Genomic DNA, 20009 nt, shown 5'->3' with positions numbered 1-20009 from the left:
GAGCAGTTGAGAAGGATGTGAAAGAGTTTACTGTATATAGAGCAACAAAACAAAAGACAGGAGTGGGTTTAAACTGCCTGCAAGAAAGACTAATTAAACTTGGTCCCAGTCTACAGCCACAAGTTGACAGGCAGAGCTATTTCTGGCCCGCCCAGAGGTCAAGGATTCAGCTTTCACAGTGAAGTGTGTGATTCTTAGAATTGTAATGTCTTGTGACGCAGCTGCCAGTACAAGAGATGAAGGATAAGAAAGGGATGAAGGTCACCGAGGTTGTGTTTGTTGTGTGAGTGGTGTACATGCTGTAATTAGTTGTCTTCACTGGGCGCTTGTGATGTTCTGTTGGAGAGAAAATCCTGAGGAGTACATTTCTCTTTAGAGAGAATCATCGGGGTTTCTAATGTTTTACAATGCATTCATGTTTTTATTGTACGGGCAGCTTCTCTAATGGATGTTCTGTTAATTACAGCTTTCACGCCTGAGCAGGAACATTTTTCTTCATGCCTTTGTCTGACAAATCCTTGGAGTACTTTTTCTTTTAAACAGTCACACAGGAGAGCCGCCACTGAGAGAGCAGAAACTCTAACTGCAACTTCTAATCTCCTATCTCCTTACACAATCCATAGCTGCCTGCTCCCTGCGCCCGCTGTTCTTACATGATAAGCTCACACTTTCCTGTGCTGCTATCTGCAGCCTCAACCCCAACAATGACTTCAGTCTGTCTGTGATATTAGCTATGGGGCCAAGGGGGCGTTTTAATCCCATCTACGACTTCCATCTGCAGCTTGTGCGCCTGTATGGTCCAGATTTGACGTGTTAAAAGGCCGGTCAGGGAGGCAGGGAGATGGGCAGCAGGTCGGAAGCATGCAGAGGCCGGCTCCAGACAGAAATACAAACCAAATGGTCAGTAGTCAACAGAGTATCTTGAGTCGCAGTTTTTTGCTACAAATATTTAAGGCAGGGCGGTTTAAATTAAAGATTTGATGAAAATCATCCTTTGAATATGAATTTGTGCGACATCATGTGTTCTAATTAAAAACAACAACACAGCACTTAAGACAAAACAATAAAGATATCAGGGGGCTAACAAAGAGACAGACAATTAAAGCTGGTAAATAAATAAAGAGAATCTATGCATGCAATAAAATCAGCATAAAGCTGATGTGAACAGATTCGTTGTGAGATGCCTCTTTACTCAGATATGTTCACAATATGGGAAGTCAACAATTCAAAAAGCAGCCATTAAATCCATCACGGATAATCTTCATGTCAGTTCAAACTTAATCTCTGTTAGGCAGGGACGTGGATATTTAGTTCAGGAAGAGTTCTGGTTTCCGTTTGTAGTGCGAGTGATATTGACCAATCATGTATCAGCAGGCGGCGGCGTATGCAGGAATCCTCCAACAATTTAGCTTCTTATGAATCTCTATAAACAGACATCTGCAGCAAGTTCAGCTAAAAATACGTGCTAGACCAATAATTCAACCTGTGTCGCGAAAGCTGATCAGCGTTTAGATTTCCCGACTTCCTCGAATGTATCAGATGGATCCGACCTCTGTTCAACAAACGAGCATTTTAAAAGTAGTTTTCTTGATGACTTTCTTCATGATGTTGTAACTTCAGTGAAGGTAAGACCCGTTAATTAAAGTAAATCACAGGAAAAACTGGTTCTTGTTGGGGTCCATACCGCAGTAGTTAGCCTCTGTGTAACTTACTATTTACAGTAAAACCGAGATTCACCACAAACAGAAGAACGGGCATCCTTTAGGAGATTTAATGAACCATGAAATGACGCTGACAATTCTGCAGGCATATCATCACTCCACTTTTGGTCTGACCACGTGGTAGCTTCTCAAGTGGACTGTAAACAATGCAGCGCACGGAAAAGAAAGTCTTGGCTTATCGCTTATCGCTAATCGCTGACTAAAGCGGACATGCCCGCCGTGTTCACCGCTGCTCCCAGAGGCTAAGTCATCTCAGAGATAGTCGATGGGTTCCAAGATTGTTTCAAACTTAAATGGCGGTCGCTGCAGCCGGTGTGATACGAGCTCTGCAGTCTTTGAAAGAAATCTTGCAGTGATGGATTATGAAGAGGATAATATGACAAATTATTAAGATGCAATAAATCTCTCCAACTCCTCTGCAAAGTGGTTTTGCTCTGCGTCTGTCATTATTATGTGTTTTATTGCTCTTTCTGCATGTTTCCATTATCACTATCAAACTCACAGCGCCGATAAGTAACAGCCCAGTGAGCTTTGGTCCGAACAAAAGCGGCCTTGTTCCTTTCTTGCCTTGTTTTACTTTATTTCCTCCTCTCTCTCTCTCTCTCTCTCTTTTGCCCCCTCCATCAGTTTCTCTCTGTCAACCACTAATTAACTTAGTGTCAGAAAAGAAAGAGCACAAGCTAGCAGGCTGTGCTGCTGCTCAATGAATAGCAGCAAACAAACTGTGGCATTAAGGAGTGACTGATGTGAAACTATCAGATTCATTATGCAGCTTATCCCAGCCTCCCCGCTGTAATCTAATACATACAAATCCCATCGTGTTAGCTTTTCATTCAGGCAACATTGTGGAAGGCAATACCCCCAATCTGATTATGCCCAAACGGCTTGGGAGGGGCGGCAATTTACATTTGGGACAGCAAATCAGATCCGATAATAGGCAAAGAAAACAGATAGCAGATTGAAAAATTGGTCACGACAGTATTTGAGTGATAGAAAAAAATACACATGGAAGAAAGGGGAAACTAATCGTATCTGTCTCTGCACCCCAAAGCAATTACTCACAGGCTCTCCTGTGCTGCGAAGGAGATTCAACTTCAGGAGGAGATGAAACATGCATTCATCAACACAGTCGAACGTAATGTTTAACCCCAAGGCCTAATGTTGAATCCCTTTGCCTCATGTATACACAATACATGCTCTACTGTATCAAATGTATTCTGCGCACACATGTATGTTACACAACGCGGGACAGATCTGAGCGGTGCTGCCGAGAACATACAAACACACGAGGACACAAAGAACACACGAAACACAATGATTTCCACACGCATGAGTGCACATTGTGATTGTAATTCAGCTCCGTGACACATCATTCCTCACACACACACATACACACACACACACACACACACACACATATATATATATATAATGAACATTTACATATACAAGAACCTTCCGGGGCTACTTCTTTGATACAATCAGGATTTTCTCACCTAATCTGCTCCAAGAGACGATGGGTCGAGGGTAACCAGTAGCAACACACTCCAAGATGGCCGTTTGGTGAACAGTGAGGGTGAGGTTTTCCGGACCGACCAGGATCATAGGCTCTTTGTAAACAGATGACTGGGAGCCTGGAAAAAAAGGAAAAAAGAGGGAAGCATAAGATGGGAATGAGCATGATGGATGGCCTCCTTTAATTGGATTTCTCCAGAGTGCATTAGCTCGATATGCTGTATCTCCCGGATCAGGCCGAGTAACAATAGGTTTGGGAAATCTTGGGAATATGCTCTGGAGATAAACAGAGGAGAAGGCAGCGGTTGTGTCGGAGCAGTGATGGAGAGAACAAAAGGCCAGGACACAACACAAGTTAATCTGCGGATAGGCTCGATGCTTCTGTGGGACAGAAAACAAGGTCTGCTCAGAGAGCGTGGATGTGAGGCTCGTGAAATATAACAACCTGAAACAGTGAGGAGCGCCTCAGTGCTGTGTTTCACTCCGGCACTGTTATGAGCCACGCAGCAGAACTTTCCACTGTCCTCGTCACGCACTCCTGTGATCTGCAGAACACCTGTGGGCAGGAGAGTGTACCTACGAGAGAGAGAAAAAAAGACATCAGAAAACAGGCACAATAAGAGCTGTAGTTAAGCTCAGGCCGAGATGTGGTTCCGTCTTACCTCTCGTCCTTGGTGTCCACAGGAAGTCTGTCTTTTTCCCAGCTGATGATGGGCTCTGGCAAGCCGTGGATCTGGCACTGGAATCGAGCCACACCAGACTCCTCGGCATGCACCGACTCTGGTTGGACATGGAAGTCTGCCATGGCTGTAGAGAGAGAGAGGGAGAGAGAGAGAGAAGGGATATTAGGTTATAACGTCAAGCCTGGGTGCTCACATACATACACATACATGTTTGCAGATGTATGTAGATACTCTCCTGACAAAAATATATATTATCATTTAACATCTACTCATTATTTCTGCATGGGTAAAATAGCTTTACAAAAACATGTGCATGTATTCATGAATACATTAGAAAGAAGGGGTGAGAATGCTGACTGTATGGCTAAGACGAATTTCAATGCAGAGTTCTGAAACAATGGCGTGCATGCAGTTTACTCATCTCAGAACTGAACAGGTAAATCAGGTGAAGACGAGATTGAATAAAACAAACAGCTGTTACGTTTTTTTGTTTTGTTTTAAAGAGCTACTGATCTTCTTTTGTGAATGACACCTTGTTGCACAGACAGATACTGTATGTAGCCATAATGTAAAAGAGGTTTGTAAGTGTTGACTGAAATTATACTGGTACACACTGGACCACAACAGCGCGGCTGTGGCTCAGTGGTAGAGTCGGTCGTCTTTTAATCGAAAGGTTGGTGGTTCGATCCCCAGCTTCCTCAGTCTACATGTCGTCCTTGAACAAGACACTGAACCCCAAATTGCATAGCCATCGGGGTGGGAATGTGAAGACTGATTGACAGTCGGGCACTTTATGTAGCAGCCTCTGCCATCAGTGTGTGAATGGGTGAATGTGACATGTAACAGTGTTACAATGTTACAATTTAATTTAGGCAGATGCTTTTGTCCAAAGCGATGTACATCTGAGAGTTAATACAACACAAGCAACGATCAAGACAGGAGGGAACGAAGTCAGTAAGAGCCAACAAACAGCTTCAAGTACGACTGGATACGGGTACCAACAGGCAGTGTATAGGGCGTTTTTTTAGGGAACTACGGAGGAGAAGAGTCTAGTTCGCGACTTAAGGCCCTGTTGTGGTGGGAGTAGAGTATAAAAGCGCTTTGAATGCTCAGAAGACTAGAAAAGCGCTGGGCCTATAAAAGTGCAGTCAATTTACCATTTACCAATGCAATGCCTTGAATAGCATGAACACACTCTACTAAGCGACTGTACTTTTTTGTTAACTGTTAGTGCAATGTTTTTGCATCCCTTAAAGATGATATTTTCTTTTTGTGCTTCGGTCAACACAAATGTTTTTCCTTTACATTTTGTGCAAAGTGCCAATGATCATCTCTTAATCTGCACTACAGTGCCCAGTAGAGTAATCTACTCCATGACTGAAATAGCGAGATTTGAAAGGGATTAAAACATGTATACAAATGCTATAAATGTTTAATCCCCATATTCAATCATATGAAGACTATAAACAACTTCCATACAAATGCCATCGTGACAAATTGCGTTTAGGTTACAGGAGCATGTCAACCACTTCTGCTCAGGATGAGCCACATATACCACTGCCATCAGGTGCAGAAGGTGTTCTCCACACACATATGTAAATGACGAGGCAGGCACATGGATTTCCTGCCATATGTTATCATTTAATATTTAGGTCATTCAAGTATTCAAAAATGTATGCTAACAAAAACACAACACACACACACACACACACAAACATCTCCATATAGCAATGCCAGCATCAGTATCCACACATAGAGCCTCATTCAGCTGCGCTTCACACATCGACAGAACAAAGGCAGCATCAAAGTTGTAGCCTGCGACAAACTCAATTTAGAGGGAGGCCCTCTTCTCCCGCAGCTCTCCCACCTTCTTCAGCACAAGTGTACTCATTTAAATGTCAACCATAATTAACTTGGACGCAGGAGGACTTATCTGAACACTGTTAGCATAACAAGAGGGACAGACCCCTTATTATTTCATAACCTCCTGCTCTTCCCAACCTGTCGTCTGCATCCATTCATTAGGTTCAAGACGAGCGAGTGGTAAGCAGCACTACTCGGAGGGTTAACACAAGCCTGAGACGTGCTGGGTGTCGTCTTTTGTTCTCTTTATGTTTGTTTTCCCTCGTCTTTGTGGATAGTAAAATCTTATTTTATGTTGCTATATTGAATATTTCCGACTGACACGTCATGCATGATTACTTTTTCTGCTGTAAATGGTTGATATACAGATGATACTACTGTTTAAAATGACTGTATGCACAAGAGATCCAGAGAGAGAGACAGATAGGGTGAGGGAGACACTTAATATAGAGTGGCAGTACTTTACAGCGTCGTGGCTGCATCAGCGGTCTAACGCTGTAATTATTCCATTTCAGAGCTTAATGAGAAGTGTGGCATTCTCCAACACGACTTGACCTTAGATCTCTGAATGGATGTATGGAGCTCTGATGAAAATTTAAACATGCTAATTTAGTATTCTTCCAGTAGTGACAGTTCACTCTTCCTGAGTCCTCTGTGAGGAGATAACAGGTTCACTTTCCATTATTTTGTCTCAAGATAAAAACGCCGTGACAGCTCAGTCTGACAGATTACTCACACTTTTACTTTCTCCTTCTTACTGCCAGGCCACACTTAAACAGCTGTGAGTCTTATTGAGGTAATTCAGCCTAAGTGCTTATCTCAAGGGTCTAACTGTAATATTTCCATGCGGGGCTCACACGCTGGTCATAAAACCGACCTCACGCGGACGCAAAATACGGCTAGAAAGTCTCATAACGGCGTTGTCATGGGTTATCACTTCCTTTTGTGTGGACAAAAGCAATCAGCAACACTTTCTGTCCTGTCCTGCTGTAATAAGGAGCCGGGGGCAGCGGCTGGCGGAGTGCAGCGCTGATTCAAAGCCCTGAAGACTCTGTCACTGCTGATGCAGAAAGGTTAGATGCAGTGGAACAGCTAGGAATCCGTCAGAACACAATACACAAGGAAAACAAGGAGCTCGGAGTGACTAATGAGATCAAAGACGCTCGCTGTCTTGGAAAAGAGTCTCAAATTAGGACATGCACACACACACACAGACTGCTGATTGTGCGGTCGGTGTGCACTGGGAACACTGGGGACGCAGAGAAAGAAACAAAATTGCACTTGAATGCGGAGAACAAAAGAGGACCAGTGCCTATAGGAGCTTTATGTGCATCTCTGCCAAGTAGTCATGGTGTCCGCTGATCATGCTCTTGTGTGTGTCCGCCGACATAACCCCCCTAACGGGCCCCACCCTTGGCCCTCATGCATAAAACATGAGCTCTCTAAGAGGCCCACACCCCTGCGACTATCGACGAACTCATAGAATCAGACACAATCGGAAAAATCACAACGAGTGGTAGAAACGCAGATAAACAGACGCGGAGGAACTTGTTAACCAGCTGTGCCTGGTGCAAAGGAAAGCAGGTGAATTGTAATCTACATCGGGCGTTAACCCTTTATTGTATGAGAGGTTGCAGAGTGACTCATATAAACAAATGCAAAGAGCTGCTTCATCAGAAACCCACGATTATCGATCCTCCACGCTGTAGGAAGAGACAGACCCGCACGAGGCAATGAGGCGCTCTCACTTATCCCGACACCCGGCCCCGACAGACAGCTTCCTCCATTGTTTTTCACTCTTCCTTAGCTAAGTGTTGACAGACACTCACACATGATTAAAGACTGTCCACTGCCAGCATGACGCTGCTGCCTTAAATGGAGCAGGTCTAATTACTGTAACAAGGGGGAGAATGGGGCGCATGCTAAAAAGAAATCCATACACAGGAGCAGAGGGAGAAGATTGAACCTCGCACATATGTTTGACGGTTCCTCCGTGCCGGCGACAAAAGACGAATGAGTGAGGGAGTAATATGACTGAAGGTCAATGACAGGAAATGTGAAGCGTGGTGATTTAGACGGGTAGCCGAGCTGTAAATCAGATCCTGTCAAAACTCTGCGTATCTAATAATACCCAACAAGTGAGTGGCCTTTCCCCCCGACTCTTTATATCACAATCTACAACTAAAGAGGACGCTCAAACTTGGAAGAATCCAACCTGGAAATGTGTTTGAGAAAGTTAAAAAATTTACAAGCTTATCTTGGAATCTCACAAAGACAGGTGAAGGATGAAAAATGAGTCCAAGTGCAGATGTCCTACGGCTGATTTTAGGGTCGATGACAAGCACAAAGGTCAATCGATATTGACGACTGTCCCAATCCTTAAATTCCACACGACTGGTCAACAGAAATTCAAGCTGTCAGCCTTTTACTTTAGAACAGCTCGGATCCGTCTAACGAGGAAATGTAGATTAAATGGAGATTATTTAAATGACCCCTAGCTGATGTATTTTTTGCCTAATGGCTCCAAACTAATGATCCTTTTCTTTATTGCTCGGTTAAACACACACACACACACACAGACACACAAATGCCCATCAGAGAATAATTAACATGGTGATTAAGGCCCAAACCGCTCTAATTTCTCTGACACGCCTTCTGCAGTGGCCAATCCGACGATGACGTCCATGCTTGTTACAGACTTGTGGTCACATGTGGATGTTTTCCTCCCTGCGTGGGGATGATGCATTGATATGACAGAGGTAATGATGCCAGCAGAGAGACAGCCATCCTGCAGCACCGTTCAAACCTGCAGCAATGGTGTAAGGCTTCAGTGAACCCCCATGTTATAATATCATCGCCCTCCCTCACATATTACACTCTCCTCCTCTCCCCCCCCGTCATTGTACAATTTGAACCGTTTTCATCACACACCCCTCGCCCCACCCCCCACGAGTCCTCTCAAGCCTGTGACATCATTAAGCACATGTTGTTCAAGCAGTGGCGGTGATGACTGCCGTAGCCGCCCCTCCCCCACCTCGGTAAACCAGTAAAATAGAGACGAGGCCCATAAATAATGGAGATGGTGTACGGTGCTATTCCAGCGTGGAGAGCCCACACTTCAACAGCCTTTAAATAGGCATCCCTGAAATAGCAGGCCCCTGTGCTGGGACCCTAGAGATGGCATTTTAATGCAGATGTGATATTTTATTGGCTCCCTGCCCCAGTACGACCCCCCTCTCCCTCCATCCTGCACTCCCACCCTGCACCAAAGCCTGGGCACTCCTGTGATCAATCTGCTGGTTCGTGGAGCGTGATGCTTATCACCTGCAAAAGAACGGGCTTTATGTGCGTGGGCTGCACCCCGTCTTCCTCCGACACACACGCTCGCTCCCCACGTTTAATGCTTTGGCACATCAACACCTTCCAGTGTCAGAACCTGCGTAAGCATCAGGATGAGCGTCACAGCTTCCAGCCGGGCTCAGGTGGCAGATGAACAGATGTAGATGAGGAGAGTAATAGGCTCAGAATCCAGACTTATTGATCATTTATATTAAAAGCTCTCCTGCCAATATACCAGGAATATGATTCATGTAGTCGGACCTTAAAAGCATGCCTTCTTGTTATATATTTATTATACTGTTTGTTCTAATTTATGATTCCTCACGTTTGTTGTTTCTGGCACATGATCAGTGCTGCTTCTTTAGCAACAGGTACATGTAGCAGTCTGCTGCAAACTTTGCCTGTACATGTTGTCGGAATGGGTTTTCTGTTTTAATGCAACTAAGAAAGGAATTACTATTTGGCCTCTGAGCTTTGCAAGCTTTTATAAAAGTGTTCATGATACAACTATGAACAGTCTAGATGCATGCGACTCTCGAAGTACAGCTGATTTGTTTTGCAGGTATTTAGTGACAAACAAATGTATTGCATATTGAAATTTTGCCGACAAGATAAAAGTGATCATAAAAGTTAAAGTTGTGATCTCGAAGACCTCAGTTTCGTTCACCTACGGCGATAAATGGTAATTGCGGGAGCACACTTCCCAGATATCCGTGTCGACAGTGTCGCACGTGTGACGTCCACGGTTGGCTCACTGATGGTCGCTTTCCTTTTTAGACTGTTTGCCTTTATCTGAGCAACGAATTTTCTTTGGATTTTCACTTATTTTTGAAGTTGTATCTGTAGTCATTGATCTTTTCTTTGTTTGTTCAGCCATAGTAGATTACTGTTTACTGGCAATACTCGCAGAGACCGGAAAAGCAGCCGTTTAGCTCCACCTGCCCTCTCTGGAAGACCAACCACTGCTTGGTGATGGAAAACGCGTCACTAACTGGGCGCTGCTTGTAATTTTTCCTGCGAAAGTCGCACCAGACTACCAGTCTGTAATAATAGTGCTGTATACTGTAAATGCAAAGGCTTTCATCAGTGGGCCATAGGCTCACTCACCATTGCGTTACCTCATTCGCCGATAGATAGTGACTTAACAGACATTTATTTACATGAAAGTCTTCGAGATTATTACTTTAACTTGACATCCAGAGAGGGAGCTGAATGTGTCCCCCAGACTTCATGACAAACCATCCAAAGCTGAGATATCTCCCTTCACAGCACAAATGTCAACTTCACAGCGGCTCTACAGGAAAAGCCAGGGGAACTTAAAAGTTAGGATTCCTCATCTACGGATGTCCATACTAAATTACTTTGGAATAAATGTAATCTGAATCCATTTAGAAGTTGAAATATTTCAGCCTGGACCAGAGTGTTGGCCAACAGACAGACACTGCAATCCCCAGAGGTACAAGGCTAGTGTGGCTACAAACCTGCATGATCACCTGTTTTAAAGGATATCAATACTGCATGGGCCTCCAGGTGTAGTGAATCTGAACTAAATCCGACTGCATAGCTTGAGTCGGAAACATGTAATGCAATCAAACACAGGCATGAGCTTATTTTGCTGCAACATGGTGCATCAGCACACACAGATCAGCTAAAGGTCACTCAAAGAACACATATATTCTTTCCACATCCATCACGAACCTGGTTTTTCTTTTCATCATATTCCAGCCTTCCCTGTACCCGTCTCAGCTCATTCTCCACTGTTTGATTTCTCACACCTCCACATGACAGATCTTCTTACTTGAGTGAATTTCCTCCTCTTGCATCACAAAACTGTTTTGACTGGAGTTTAATTGCCTTTTCTGCTCGCGCTGCAGGCTTGTTTGCATTAAGCTTTCCGCTGGTGTGATTGTCCTTAGTCTGTTGTGTTGATCGATACTGTGCAAGCTTGTGTGCACTAAGTTAAATGTAGTAAGATTGATGGCTGCTATTAAGGCTCCCCGCAGCAGGTGGAGGGAGCAGCGATGCTACAATAGTTATCGCTCAAAAAAATGCTTAATATTTCTCTGTTGTTTACCAGAGGAAGCTAATGGACGACAGAGTTACAAGTCCAACATTAAAGTCTGCTAATAAATAATACCTTTAACAAGATGAGAAGCCCGACTGGTGCTCAAAGTCATGACAGTTTGAACATTTATAATTCGATGACAACAGAGCAAACCCAATTTGCTGATGCAGGAAAAAGCTTTATTTGAGCAAAATGCCACTTGTTCCAGCGTCCTAATGCTGGGTTCCTTAAGCTTAAAGGATATTAAAGAGGGGGTATTATGCTGTTTCACATTTTAAGACATAAGTTACAATGTTGGATGTCCAGACTTAATGTTGGTGAAGTTTCAAATCTGTAGGTAAAAGTATGTTGGAGTAATCCCTAGACTTCTCAGCTCCCTCTCCAGGCTGCTGTGAACGCCAGCTTACACAAAGTTGTGATGTCACAAAGTGCAGCCTCAGCAGGCTTTTCGGAGAGCTGGCCAATCAGAAGAAAGCGGGCTTGTAGGGGCGGGGGTTCTTAAAGGGACAGAGGCTGTATGAGGGCCTGCACAGAGCACCAGTGTGAGAAAAATGAGGAGTTTTTTAACTGTAAATTATGCTAAGCTACTCCACAGGTATCACAGAGTGAAATATGAAGCTTGAAATTAGCACAATACCCCCCTTTAAACTAAATCTCTTTATATTCATTGGAAAAAACAAAACAAAACATAATGAGATAATGTCAGCTTGGACTTTTGGTATATTGGACGGGGTTTTTGAGGACTTTTACTGCTTAATGGACAAAACAAATCAGCAGAAATTGCTGCCTTAATCTCGGCAATATCACCAGTTTCTCAAATATTGGAATATCCATAAATGGTTAGTTATAATTACATACAGAAGAGCTACATTGTATAATATTATTGCTACCTTAAACCCTTTGATTGCAGAAGAACATTCCAAGTTTGTCTTAAGCATATGCTGAAAAAACACTGAAACAGTATAATTACACAATGTTAAAAATATCATACAAAGTTTGCTATCACTTGCTGTACATCAGATATTAGCAGAGTAATTAAGAAGAAGATAAAAGCGTGTTTGGTTGCACAAAGAGAGCATGATGGGAAAGGTTCTGTTGTTTTATCCCCCCGCTCCTCCTCACCTCTCCACCCTGAGGGACAAAGCCCTGGCCTCCCCTGGTGCCCTGCTCTGTGCCTCTGCCTCCGTCACACCCCTTACCCCGGCCTGCGCCACCTAACGCCCCCTCTACCACACACACACACACACCACGCCCAACGGTCCCTCTGGCCTCTGCCCCTCCCTCTCCAGTCCCTCCCCACAGCCCCTGCACTCCTGCCCTGCCCCTGTAGCCCCAAATCTGCGCACTAAGCCCCCTACACTCACTTCAGCATGCAGACCCTAATTAAAGAGAGACCCATTAAAGCACAACAGATGCTGAAAATTAAGGGATTATTTAAATGATTCCCACTCGCAGCTTTGGTTAGATTAGAGACAAGAGAGAGAGAAAAGGAAGAGAGAGTGAGAGAGTGAGAGAGAGTGGGGGGGAGGGGGGTTAAAATAACAGACAAACTAGCGCCATGAAAGGTAGCGCTTGATTTGAAATTAACCGCCAGTGTTTTTCTTGTTGGTGCCAAACTTGTTGATATTGTGTCCTCTTTTTAAATGTGTTTTTAAGTGTTGCATGAAGAGTCTCACATGCTGCAAAGACGTGAGACAAAAAGAGAGGACCTTTTGTGTCAGTTAAGGACTAACTGGGTGTAAAACTGCGTACTCATTAAACAACTCTGGAAGACAAGAGAGGACAGGTGTGAGCTGTTTTGCGACTCTTGTTTTCGGGGACACGTTTCTTCTGCTTGCGATAAAGAGGATTCGAGGACACAGACGGCTCAGTGAATGAACACAGGATTCCTCCACTTGAAGGGGTTTGAACTCCTCTTAACTTCCCCGCTCCTCGTGTTGTCCGTCTGCCAAATTAGCACCTTATTAAGGACGGTGTATGTGTGATAGCTCTCAGGCCTGCGTTACACTCGCCCAGTGTTTCTCTCTAAAAGCTGTGTAATGAAACTGGGGTTTTGTGTGTATTAACTTCCTCAGTATCCTGTGTTACATCTGATGAGTATTTCTAGTGCAGGTGCTGCTCATGGACTCATGGGAGATGTAGTTTTATGTTGGTTAAAACACACAATGTTTTATCTGTCCTAGAAATACTGCACGTTACCGTCCTGTAAAGTGGTAGACATCATTTTAATTCAGAATAAGGACAGACAAAGAAAACTTCCTTTCACACAGAGTACTAAAGACAGTCGGAGCTCACCTGTAAGTGGGTCAGGATTTGCCACCTCTCCAGACTGCTGATTTCCTACGTTTTCCCTCCTCTTTAACTTGTCAGGTAGCGGAGAGTAAATCTTTTAAGTTAATGAAATTCTTTTCTCTTGAGCATTTCAGCGAGCTTTCTTTAAGAGTCTGCGCTCAAACTGGCGCGCCAGGATAAGAACAAATTCACCTACTTTACTCACACATGCACTCTTTCCTCCCTCACACAATTATTAGTATCACCGTGACAAGACAGTGTCACTTCTATACATAATATTCAATACATTTTTTGTCCGTTAGGAAAGCAGTCTTTCATACGAACTATCACTCTCCAGGCGTTTATGCAGAGAGTAATGTACCTTTAAAAAGACGCTGTCACTCGTCTTTCTTATACCTGATTGTTGCTGTGAAGAGGCTACGCCTTCACACTGCCATTCTCCACTTGCCCAGAGGCTACGTATCTAATTAATATCGCCAATACCTCAGCATGCAACTGCCTGCTTTAGAATTCAAATGAGATGCCTCTCCCATCATCCGACCAGTATATACGAGCTCATATCCACATGAATTATGGGCTGTCCTTTATTCAGCCCGCTCACTGTACGCTCCCTGCACAAAAGCCAAACCCTACCACTGCTTTATCCCCTGTCTCCTCCTGTCGTTTCTTAGTGTTGGAGAGTGTGAAATATCTCAAAACGTTAAGAGACATCTGGGGTAAAAATAACATTTATATTCAAATGGAAATGCCATTAAATTCTTCTTTGGCGCGTCTCCGCCCCTTGTTTTGTGAGGCCAGAAATACGCGATGCCCGCAGACAGCAGCGGCACTGAATAACAACCTGGACGGACATTTGGCATCACAATTCTCTTCAGTCCAACACTCATTACTTCCCCCTCATTAGAGGACAACTGTTGGCTAGAGAGGCCGCTCTGAGGAGGCCACGATGAATCTCGCACTAAAAGTCTCTTTTGTGCTTCTGTTTCTTGATCAAACATTGCGGGTGGAAAAAACTAAAGTCTAGAGAAGTTTCTGGGTTGAATATACCTTTATATATGTGTGTGTGTTCCTTCCTGAGAGTGAAGCATGCAGGGTTAACTTTGCATCTGACAGTGATTTTGAGGGGGGCTGGTCTGAATCAGGGGTAGATGGATGACCCCACATCTGGCACTCCCACGGGACATCTGAAAGACGCAGGGCGGGACCGGCCCATGCGCTCCACTGCGTCTCAGAAAGCCGGGCTCCCCAAATGGCTGAAACACGGCTTTGTAAATCTCTTCTTCACTGACACACACACACACACACACACACACACACACACACACAAGAGAAGCCTCTAGTAGAGAGAGGGAGGTCTGCTGTGCCTCAGCTGCGTGGTTCCCATTGGGCATTTATCTGTCTCAGTGTCCCCCTTTGGTTTCAAAATCCTCAAATCACAGTTTCCCAAAATGCATCCTGTCACAACTTCACACAAGCAAATCCCTCGAGGTAGGATTTCCAAAATCTGTCGAAGCTCTTCTTTGAAACACCTCTAGCATGGTAACAACATGGTTCCCAACATTAACTACTTTAAGCACAATTATGAGATAAAGCAGCAACTGTTCACTGTTAGTGAGATTAAACAGCCCTAGTCAGGAAGCACAAGTCGTCCTCAGCTAATCCGTGTTGAGATTTGAAGCACAAACCTTTCTTTCCCCATATGCAGTTTATCCTGGGTGTCATAAGACCGGAGGCGTCATATAATAAACATGTTTACTATCAGTTATCAATACAGTTGGTGCTACATCACCTGAGCTAGAAAGAGAGGCTAAAGTTCAGTTTTATCTGTAAATTGAATTCTGGTATAAACTGACAAACAGCTATAGTGAGGAAAAGCACCAGAGGTCTGTAAATGAAATGCTACAATAACGTTTCTTTTTCTGTGTTGTATCAACAACAACAGTTAGCTAGCTAATGGATTGTACTTATAAAGCTTTTCTTGTCTTCCGACCACTCAAAGTGCTTTTACACTACATGTCACATTCACCCTTTTACACTATGATGGCAAAGGCCTAAGTGCCATTCTCCATTCAGTATCCATGCTCATTCATACCCGATGGCTATCTCTTTGGATGCAATTCAGGGTCGCAACACCAGACTCGCAGGTGACTGTAGCAGTCAGGGATCGAACCCCCAACCATATGATTGAGAGACGACCGACTTTACCACTGAGCCACAGCCGCCAAACACAATAGCCTTCTATCTCAACTTTGACCTCTGCCCATTTCTGGAAAGGACAATGCTTAATATTACTGTTACTTTATCAACACTATATTTAAGACTTATGTGGTTAAAACTGAACCTAAGAAACAACACCTCAATCCAGGGTCTCTAAACTTACTGCAGAGTTTGGTCCAAAAGTTTAAAAAGTAGGATTTTCCTACGAAAATGAAATATAGACTTTTACAAATATAATATAATATAAATCATCACTTATGGGCCTCTATACATGTGTTTGGGGAGTGTGTGTGCAGACCCTTGTGAGACCCTCCCCTCTGCATCTATTCTGTTGTTTTGCTTTGCACGGGACGTTTTCAGGAGGGGCGCTGTTGTGGTTCCCTGAGCCAATCACAGCGTATAGGTGAGTGTGGGAGTGGTTCAAATTAGCAAATGGGCCCCTTTCAGAGCGGCTAACATGGCGACAGAGCGATGTAGAGTTGGCCTTCTTTCTGTTGGACAGGTGGGTGCCTCAAACCAGGTAGGACAAGCTAACTAGCGCAAACATAACCGGCGGTTAGCATGCTAGCGCAACGGTAACCGTGATGCTGTCGGCGTTAGCGCACGAGAGAGTGAGAGTGAGCTTCTGGTGACGAAGAGCCCAGGAGGAGGGGCCCAGTTTGAAGTAGGAAATCCTAATCCAAATATTTGGCAATAAAAAAAAAGAAAAAAGAAATTTATTACAATAATTACATTTATTTCCCTGCCCTGGTTGCCCAGTCTGTAAAGCAACACCTGAGAGACATATGGAGCTACTTAACATACATCCAATGCACGTACAGTATCTCTTCTAATCTTCATTTTTTGAGCGCCCGTTTGTCGTGTCAGTGAATGTAGATAGTAATCTCTCAGTGAATGGCACACTCCTCTTCTTCTCTTATCCATATCCAGCAGGCCTGCCCTCACTTTCTCTTCTGCCTGTTCTCTGCTCTCATGCTCTGCTTCTCCCTGCCTTTCAATTTGCCCTTCAATAAGAGTAGACGGGCAGTTATTGTGTTTAAAACCTTTCCATTCATTGACCAAGAATTAGCTTTAACATGGCAGCAGTAATAAGTAGGAGTAATATCCCCACCACCTGCTGTATTTACATAAGATAAGAGAGGGTTTATCTGCGGATGTGTAAAAAATAGACGAATAATAGAAATCCTTATGTTGCAAACATATGTGACACACTGTAGAGGAGGGTGGTTGTAGTCATAAAGCAGCAGGGGGCACGCAGGTTATCCATTAAGAAGTTGGAGTGTTTGTTTGTGCAGGGCGCTCATTCATTTGTGAGGAATGATCCACGTTACTTGGTTACCAGCCCTGGGACACGCCGTCACTTTTACACTCAGCTTAACACCAGGACACACTTATTCATGCATGATGGCTCATTCGCAGCAAAGGTGGACGGACATGCATGCGCGCACTGACATGCGCAAAAATGAGTTTTCTCTCTGTCTCCGTGTCTCATCCACGCACACACGCAGACACACGCACAATCACTCACACCCCTCCCTGCTCCGTCAGCTCAACTGACAGCAGTAATGAGTTTCTTCTCTGCGTAAGCCAACTGGCACCCACTCAAGGGAATTTTTCAGGCTGAATTGCGGCCATTAATCACAATCCCGGGCAACACGGTGCCATCACGTGTGTGGCAAACAGAGATGCGTTCGCGGGGGGCGATGACACTAAAACATAGCGAAGGAGGAGCTAGAAATAGTGACAGAGGGAGTGGACGGATGAGGAAGGAATGAGAAATATATAAGTGCTTCACGAGTAAAGTGTTCAGTTAGGTTAATCATCTCCTTCTTGTTGAGGTGACGTCTGGGCCTCTGCTCACACTGGGCTAAATGGAGGCTCCAGACAGGAAGTATCAAAAGCACAGATGCTCTATTCTGTAAATATGATCTAAATTACTGGGAGGGGAGATGCTGCAACATCAATCATGACCAACAAGATAGGAGGGGGCACACGCTGCCAACCCCTGCACGCCTTCAGGAAGACAACACATTCATGTATACAGAGAGAGAACTGAATACACAAAAATAAATGCATTACATAAAACTAAAAAGAGAGGTAGTGGAATATATACGGTGAAACTCCAGCAGCTTCATTGACAGCAGCGCTTTAAGAGCATGGAGCGTTTAAGATAATGACAAAGAGCGCAGCAGCAGCAGCTAATGTATGGAGAATCATCTCCTTTTGTGACGTCACCATATTGTCACCAACACATCCTCTTGTTGAGCCAGCTGGAAATTTAAAAAGTCTGCCTCCTATTCTTTCCTTTTCCCTCCCTCTTTCCCTCCATTCAGGCTGCCAGCTGACTGCGGTCACCAGGGATATTCCTGCCCCTCGCTGATCCAAGGGACCGGATCCCCCCACACTCGCGTCCAAACCGGCTAATCCTGATGAATTTATGCTAATATGCAATCAGTAACCCCAAGCTCTTTTTGTGCGCACATGTGCGACTCCTCCGCCACGCCCACCGCATGATGGAGTCTGGTTCACACCAATTCACGAGGAGAAATAACCACTGAGGAAGAGGAGCGGGGAAGGAGGATGAGGAAAGGCAAGTGCAGGCCCTGTCATAAGCATTTAGTGTTACAAGACAGCGGGTGAGAAATGAAAGGCCTTTGTCTCTGCCTCTACCTATAGTGTGAGTGCAAACAAAAGACTGTGCAGATACTGTACTTGTTACGATGGCATATCTCTGCCATCAGAAAATGAAATACCATTTTCTGGATTTCAGTAAACAAAGAGCAGCTCTGGATTTACATAAATTGATTTTTTTATTCCATGCAAAAAAATCCCAAGGCTAGAGTTTATGAACGATGGAGTAAAATATAGGCTTTGTGTTGTGATTCTTTACTGTAAATCAAATTCCTGTCAATTAATTAGGATTATAAACAAACTAATTCCTGATTCCAAGCAGCTCAAAGTATTCATTTATGGGTGTTTATTTGTTGAGTGTGATAGTTTGAATAGATCTCATTAGAGCTTTAAAAAACAAATATGCATTTTCAATTACCGTTATTCTTTTATAATAACGGCTGAGTTAAATACTTGATTCTGATTGGTTAATCACAGCATTCCGAGGTCTGTTATTTCTCGATAACAGACCATTGTTATGAAGAACAGACCGTTGCAAGGGGCGCGGCTCTAATCACACAATCCTGTAACTGTAATCATATTAATCCGCCGAAAGAAGTCCGGTAAATTTGATGTTGGTCTGACAAAACAGCGGAGAGAAAGCAAGAGGGGTTAAGCGATACAATAACAGTAGGCTATGACAGAGAGATCTACAAAACTGAAGACGGCACATGAAGTAAACATTAAACGAAACACAGTGTGGGATACGGCGGTGTTTAAAGACGGTGAATGAAATGTCTGCGGAAATGTTTCCATTCAATGTGAGTAAAAACAGCTAGCTTAACTAATATTTATATGAGTAAAAAACGCTAGCTTAGCTCATTTTATTTGTGAGTAATAACAGCTAGGTTAGCTTATTTTAATGTGAGTGACAACAGCTAGGTTAGCTCATTTAAAGAAGGCTAGCGTTAATCATTGTTATGGACGCAGCTCTCACTGAAAGTGTAACAGACTATTTTAAAACTGAAATATAATCATTTTTTAAATTAATAAAATAATTTCCAAATCAATATATTATGTCAAATCATTTATTTTTACACATATGGCTGTGTAATGAGCGGGATAATGTTTCGTGAGTAGGTTGTTATCGTGAAAGAATTGTTATCCTGCTCACCCTGTCAGGGTTCCATTCTGTGATAACAATCTGCTCACTGTACTTTATCCCTTACATAAATAATGTTTTTTATATCAAATGTCATGCAAAGTAACATATATAACATATATAGACCTTATTTTTTCTAGAAATCCTCATATTTGATCTACAAAATGTTTGACATCTCTGCTTGAAAAATAACTAAACTTAACTTACTAACAAATAGTTTCACATCGTTTTCTGTTTGATGATTATTTGATTAATCTTTTCAGCTCTATTCCTCCAATTCTCATTTTTTACATCGACTGGCAACGACTATATGTTACCATAAAAACATTGTGATATGTTGCATTCAGTAAGTGTTTCCCTTACCGAAAGTAAACACCGGATGCTCCTAAGCATTCCCTCTGCCCCACTTTAGGTATGATGTAATATTATGTCCCTAAAACACAATGGGGTAACAGCCTGTAGTGGTGGCTTTCTCACTGTCATGCTCTTGTCTTGTATATTCCCTGCAGCGGATGGGAGGAGCACTACTATAAGCTGTCAGA

The 20009-nt window shown here is 43.5% G+C and overlaps 1 protein-coding gene across 1 annotated transcript in view; it reads right to left on the bottom strand.

The window, feature by feature from the left end:
- The window catches only part of igdcc3 (immunoglobulin superfamily, DCC subclass, member 3), a 57439-nt gene that overhangs the window by 20064 nt on the left and 17366 nt on the right, over positions 1 to 20009 (bottom strand). The window contains exons 3-5 of the mRNA XM_069663093.1: positions 3899 to 4043; positions 3682 to 3812; positions 3218 to 3355 (exon numbers count right to left, since the gene is read on the bottom strand). Coding sequence (XP_069519194.1) covers positions 3218 to 3355; positions 3682 to 3812; positions 3899 to 4043 — 414 coding nt within the window. The remainder of the gene's footprint in view (positions 1 to 3217; positions 3356 to 3681; positions 3813 to 3898; positions 4044 to 20009) is intronic.

Source organism: Semicossyphus pulcher, unplaced genomic scaffold, assembly GCF_022749685.1.
Source record: "Semicossyphus pulcher isolate SPU_LCO1_2020_fin unplaced genomic scaffold, fSemPul1.0.p SCAF_1, whole genome shotgun sequence".
Taxonomy (NCBI): Eukaryota; Metazoa; Chordata; class Actinopteri; order Labriformes; family Labridae; genus Semicossyphus; species Semicossyphus pulcher.
This window is presented reverse-complemented; position numbering and strand designations above follow the sequence as displayed.